The sequence below is a fragment of the Nannospalax galili genome, unplaced genomic scaffold, assembly GCF_000622305.1.
Source record: "Nannospalax galili isolate Female #2095 unplaced genomic scaffold, S.galili_v1.0 scaffold35, whole genome shotgun sequence".
NCBI lineage: Eukaryota > Metazoa > Chordata > Mammalia > Rodentia > Spalacidae > Nannospalax > Nannospalax galili.
In genome coordinates, this window is record NW_008336449.1 from 235052 (window position 1) to 241533 (window position 6482).

Consider the following 6482-nt stretch of genomic DNA (forward strand, 5'->3'; position numbering starts at 1 on the left):
AAAAAAGAAAGAAAGAAAGCGGGCTCCATAAAGTCACGGAGGTTTTCTGTAAATGCCATGTCAACACACTCCCACCCTGGCTCACGGTAACAACCCACACAATGTGCAAAGGCCATCACAGCACAGAGGCACTAAGGCTATCACCATAGTAAATGCCCAGGGCAAACCAGATAACTCTATGAAACAACCTTTCTCCCTTCCCTATTTCAGTCTTGCAAACATAGAACTCAGAGAAGATGTCTGGTGTGGTGATGCATGCCTTTAATCCCAGCACTCGGGAGGCAGAGGCAGGCAGATCTCTGTGAGTCCAAGGCCAGCCTGGCCTACATAGTGAGTTCCAGGATAGCTGGGGCTACAGGGAGACCCTGTCTCAAAAAGACAAAAAAAAAAATAGTAACAATAAAATAACTCATAGAAGCTACAGTAAACCAGGTGGGGAACAGGCCCCCAAGTCTCTGAGAGCCTTATGACTTATTTACCTGACTTCCTTTATTCTTCATAGAGGGAACCCAGGGCTCCTAATCACCATGTTCTTGCTCTCTGTCAACCCCAACCTCCTCACACACATACTTCACAGGGCAGTCAGTGATCAAAGGGACAAAACCATACCAACTCCCATTAAAAAGGGTGCTCTTACCTATAATGGTCCGGCTCCCTTTGCCCCAATCCAGGCTCTTAGCCTCCAGAGACAACGTTCCAGGGAGGACAAGACTGCCATCCTTAGAGCTTCTGGACAAGGCACGGGCTCTATGGGATCAGATCTAGGCCCTCATCCAACCATAGCCTCTGTTCCCAGCATAGTAGCTCCACTACCCTCAATCTGTACCAGAGAAGCGGAAGAAGGATCTATAGTACCCATCATGCAGCAACTGAGGTGGCTCAGGGATGGGCTACAGGCCAGCTCCCTGGAACTCCTGGGCAGTGGGGAATTGCATGCTGGTCATTATGAGGAGGCAGGCACTAACGGGAAGTGGTGGATACACATGCTGACTAAGCACATTCCAAGGGCAAGAACAAAGAACCATATGTACTGAGCCTCACACAGGGATGGCAAAGAGCTCTCAGGAAGTCATCCCAGGCAGAAAATAGCTCAAATATGAAGTGTCTCTCCAAGATCACAGGCAGATGAGAGCCTTCCCCCCAGAAGTCTCTCACTAGCAGACTTGTTGGTCACACCACCCACAGCACCCAGTTAGCCCTTTGCTTTTGGGGTCTGTAATCAGGCTTTTCCTGATAGATCACTATGAGTGAGCCCTTTGGCAAAACACAGCACAGACACCACTGGGGGAGAAACAATCGCCATCTGCCCACGGGGATAATCAGTGACCTTAGACTCCACACCAGCGTGGACACTGCTGCCTCCACCTGCACTGCAGTTGCATACATACAGGTGCACCCAGGCTGTGCCCACCTACCCTGTGAGGACCACCACGAAGTCCATGACATTCCAGCCATTTCGAAGGTAGGAGCCCTTGTGGAAAACGAAGCCCAGTGCGATGATCTTGATCCCCGCCTCAAAGCAAAAGATCCCGATGAAATAGGGTTCCGTGTCATCCTGAAGAGGAGCACAGGACAATGGTCACCTCTGTCCCACAGTGTAGTAGCTAGGCAGCAGGCTTTGTCTGACGGCCACACCCCCTATCCCATGGCGGACCCTGCTGACCCTGCAGGCTTCTCCAGCATGCACTGCCACCACTAGCCTGTGTGTAGTCAACCAACACACCTCCTAATGAGACCTAGCACTGCTGATATGGCAGCAGTGTCTTGCTCACACCTAGAAGCCCTTAGGCCTCCACTCTGATATCTGAGTTTCTGCTCCATTCACAGAGGACCCAGAACTGTTACTGTTTCTGCTGGAATTATGCAGCAGACCTTGCTTGAGGAGTTCATGGAGGTAGTAAACACGCTCATTAGAGTGTATGAAACTTCTTGTATTAACTACGGCAACCCTTTCAACATCCTCTGAGGTTTTCCCCATTGTAAGATTACAAAGGCACAGAGAGAAAGGAACGAGGTCAGAGACTATAGCTAAGCCATCGGCCACCGTGAACATGGGCTCTGGCCACTAAGCCAGGTTACCTGGATAAAGCTTCACATGCTTAGATTTTGCTTCAAGGCTCGTTCACACATGCAACACACCTAGACAAGTAGGGCAAGCAAATTCTGGTACCAAAAAAAATTGGGCGGGGGGGGGCTCTAGCACCGAGGATACCGAAGTGATGACGTGTGAAAACCAGGGGGGCAGTACCAATTTACAGGCCAGGCCTGAGGTCCCATAGAGGCTAAGAGGTGGGAAAAAAACTCAGGTACCCACACATGCCAAGGCTCAGAGAGCCTCCCCAAAGGTGTAGCATCAAAGGTTTTCAGGGTTAGAGTCTGAGGACAAGATTCTAGTTGGAAAAAAGCAGTGGGAGAAAAGGAATGACGATGGGACAAGAATAAGATCCTCCAAGGCAGGGGCTAGAGAGATAGCTCAGTGGTTAAGAACACTGACTGCTCTTGCAGAGGACCCAGGTTCGATTCCCAGCACCCACATGGCAGCTATGAACCGTCCTTAACTCCAGTTTCAGGGGAATCCGAAGTCCTCTTCTGACCTCCACAGCATTGCACGACACAGATGCACTCATATATATGCAGGCAATACACTCGTACACATAAAATAAAAAATAATAAATAAAATAATAATAATAATAAAAGATCCTCCAAGGCTACTTCTCAGCCAGCACCTACAGGGCATGGCCTTGGAGCAGACCCTTCCAGTGCTTGGGGAAAATGATGCTACATTAGCATACATGTGGCAAGCAACAGGCGCACCACATGCAAGATAAAGGTAGCAGAAAGAGTCTTAAGAAGCTGGACCAAGGAGGGTCAGCATGACTCAGATGCTGCATTCTGGGGCTGCAGCTTTAAGAGAAGAAGCAACTGGGGGAAGGCCAGCTTCCAGAGCCCTCAGAACAAACCCCAGTAGGAAATGTTTCTTCAGAGCCACTCTGAACTATAAGAGAATGCTCAGCAGCTGGCCTGGACACTTGGTCCAAGAAGCTGCTAGGTGAGATGGGGTCACTGGCTCCCTCAGGCTCAGCCTTTCTCCCATAAGTCTGACCCTCAAGGGTCCCCTGCCTTGCTGACTCTTCAGCCTGGGTTCTCCCTCTCCTGCCTACAGGAGAGCCAGCCCCCAGGTTGACTGATCACAGAACTGAAGAAGTTGCACATGAGGGGCTTGGGCAACAGAATGCTCATGATGGCCTAGCATTCTTGTCCTGCTTCCCTGATGCTGACTCATGACAAGGATGAGGATCCTAGAGGAATGCATGCACTTTTCTTGGCCTCAAGGTTTTTGGTCCAGTTTAGTCAGGAGGGTCTCCTCTCCTCAAGGGGAGGGGCTGCTGACCATATACCCAAAGGGAGCAGCTGGGCTCAAAAGAAGAGATCATCACAGAAAGCTCATGGACAGAAAAAATAAGCGCAGGCCAGACTCCAGGGCCACTAACAAGTAGGTCCTACCCTAGGTTCCTCTGCCTACCCTGGCCCAGCATATGACTGAGGGTTGGTGGGGCTGTAGGATGTTTATGCCAAGGGCTTGAGAGGCACTGGGCTGTAAGCTAGAGACTCAGGCAGCTCCAGAAGATAGGTGAATAGCAAGCACAGCCCCCTCAAAGACAAGGAAGCACTGCCCAGAACAAGACTGGGAAACACTGAGAGGTCCCAACACCATCCAGCCCCTATCTGTTCCCCACGCAGTAGCACCAGTCTCCAAGCCCATCTCTCTTTTGTCCATCCTAACAGCCCCTACATGGGTCTACATTCAAGACTGGAATCAGCAGAGAGTTCCTTGGACCTCCAGGATGGACCAAAGAGAGGTATACGCCACTTGATTTCCCAAAAGCTTAGCCACTAGTAGTATACCTCCCCCAGACCCAGCACCACCACCAAGCAAACCTGCTACAGACTCAGGAGCTCACAAAGCTAGAAAACAGACTATTGTATGAGAGGATGCCTAAGCCTGAACACTACATTGTCCTCCTTGCACTGACCTCAGTTTTGCCTATGTCCTACCTGTCAGACTTCCTTGAAGATAATGGCCATGCCCTGTGGACTGACACTGGAGATTCAGCATGATGAACCTCCAGGTTCTACTCTTCTCTGGTCTCTGGAATGAGTACTCATCACAAGGACAGAGCAGACAAAGGACCTACTCCATCAAAGGCCCACAAGACCAGAGGAACCCTACTGGGCATGCCCAGAAGCACCCAAAGACCATAACTTACCCTCTGCTTTAAAATGTAGGACTGGTCTCACACTCCTCCCCCACCTTCACTATCCAAGGCCACTTGGCCTTCTCCTGTCCTCCAGGAAGACCCTCATCTCCAGGTAGCCACATCAGATATCCTCTTAGTTGGTTTGACTTGATGTCATAGCCACCACCCCTTCAAAACCACAGGGCTATGAGTAGCCAGGTGGGAAGGAATGTACACCAGAGCTTAGCAGGGAACTAGGTCCCAGGCTAAGCACCACTCTAACCTGTTCAGGGAAGCAACAGCCAGGGTAAATGAAGAAAGGATGGAGCAGCTTCTTCTCCTTAAAGACTTCAATCCCTAGGGCCCTTCTTCTGACCCTTCCTTTTGCTTCTCTTCCTTACCTGAAGTGCTATAGTTTCACAGCACATACGCCACACATATTAAGCCCAAGCAAAACGGCAGCAGGAAAGACGTGTGGCTACCTCAAACTCTCTGACTCAACCTCTAGAGTAAAGCAGGCTGGCCTTCAACCCTACCTCCTGCTGCCTAAGAGTCACAGTCCTAGAGGCCTGGTCCCTGATTGACACAGAGTGGACAACACTAGGGTCTAGAGAACTCTTGGCAGGAAGCTAGTGTTAATATGGACTCAGAACACTTGGGAAGGACTGCTTCCTTGGGGGAAGCTGGAAGGGTGGTGAGCTGGCCATCAGGCTACCCACAAAGCCTGACATTCCTGTCCTCACCATTAGGAATACACCTCTCTGATCCCATGTCTAGAACCAGGTTAAGTCAAGGCCAGCACAGCATGCCCACATGACCCACCTGGGGAAAAGGGGTGGCTTACAGCACAGGGTAGACCAGGTGAGTCCTCCCTGGCCTTTCATCAGGCTGAGCTAGCCACCCCAGCTTCCTGGGCCCTGGAGGTAGAAGTCAAAGGCTTCTCAGCTGTAGGAAACAAGCTGCCACTATCACACCCTCCGGCCCCCAGGCCCTTAGCGGGCACTCACCAAGCGCTCAGACATGGGTGTCTTGTCCCCGTCGGGAAGATGCTGCTCCAGGGCCAACACGATGCAGTTGGCGATGATGGTGGCCAAGATCATGTACTCGAAGGGAGTGCGTGGGTTAAGGACTGGCCAGGAGGCGCTATGAAGCAGTGAAGACAGGACAGTGCGGTGCAGCAGCCAAGGCTGAGGACTGCCGGCCGACGCCCACCCTCCCTGGGACTAGAGCCAGTCTTCCCAGCTCCCTGCCCCTATTCAGGGGGCAGCTGCGAGGTGGGGCCTCTTGCAGTTGCCCAGCCCCTCCGCCCTTTCCGACGCCGTCAGCACCGTGGACAGTGGCCCCGCCAAGCCCGCTGGCGCCTCGAGGGAACAGCCCGATTCCCCCCAAGGCGCAGCAGAAGCGGACCCCGCGCAGGCGCACATCCCACCTAAAGACACGCATCCACATGTCCCTACACGCGCACGTGAACATACATGTACTGAGAATGCCGAACGCACGCACGCGCAGCACCAGCTCTTGCGATGCCCGCGCGCGCGCGCGCGCGCGTGTATACACACACACACACACACACACACACACACACACACACAGAGGCACCTGCAACCAGCACGCGCACGGGCCCATATTCACACAGCGCTCACACCTGCATAGACCCCTATTCGCCCTCGGATGTCCTCCCGGCCGGCCACGCGCTGCGCACCCCAACCTGGCTCCCCAAGACCAAGTGCACCAAGGGACAAGCCCCCGAGCAGAGGGGCTCCGCCCAGCGGGCATCAGGTCTGTTTCCGCCTCCAAGACCTCACACGCGCACATTCAAGACTGCGCACACCCAAAGCCACGCAAACCCAGATCCACACATACCCAGGTCCACGCACACACGCGCGCGGGGACCGCTCTAGAGGCTCCGCCCCGCCCCTCCTCGCCGGGCCGCGGGGTCCTCGACGCGCCTCTCCAGGGTCGCACCCCCTCCAGGCCAGGGAAAGATGGCCACTGGGCGCCGCCGCCCAGGCCCAGCCGCCCCTCCTCGACCCGGCCCCCGCAGGATATGGCCACTCTGTGATGCGCTTGGCGTATTTTCGGACGACGTTGTCCTCGCTGAAGACGAAGAGCGAACGGTTGACGGTGAAGCAGTTCTGCTTGACCGGGATTGGGTTGTACAGGGCCATGGTCCGGGCGCGTTGCGCGATGGACTGCTTGTACAGAACCCGCTGGCCCGGCTGCAGCCCCCCGGGGCCCGGGCCG

The 6482-nt window shown here is 53.8% G+C and overlaps 1 protein-coding gene across 1 annotated transcript in view; it reads right to left on the bottom strand.

Annotated features, from left to right (window-relative positions):
• Positions 1 to 6482, bottom strand: part of Cacna1b (calcium voltage-gated channel subunit alpha1 B) — a gene marked incomplete in the record, with an annotated part of 220698 nt that overhangs the window by 213253 nt on the left and 963 nt on the right. The window contains 3 exon segments of the mRNA XM_029562551.1: positions 1416 to 1555; positions 5246 to 5351; positions 6288 to 6479. Of these exon segments, the coding sequence (XP_029418411.1) occupies positions 1416 to 1555; positions 5246 to 5351; positions 6288 to 6479 (438 nt within the window).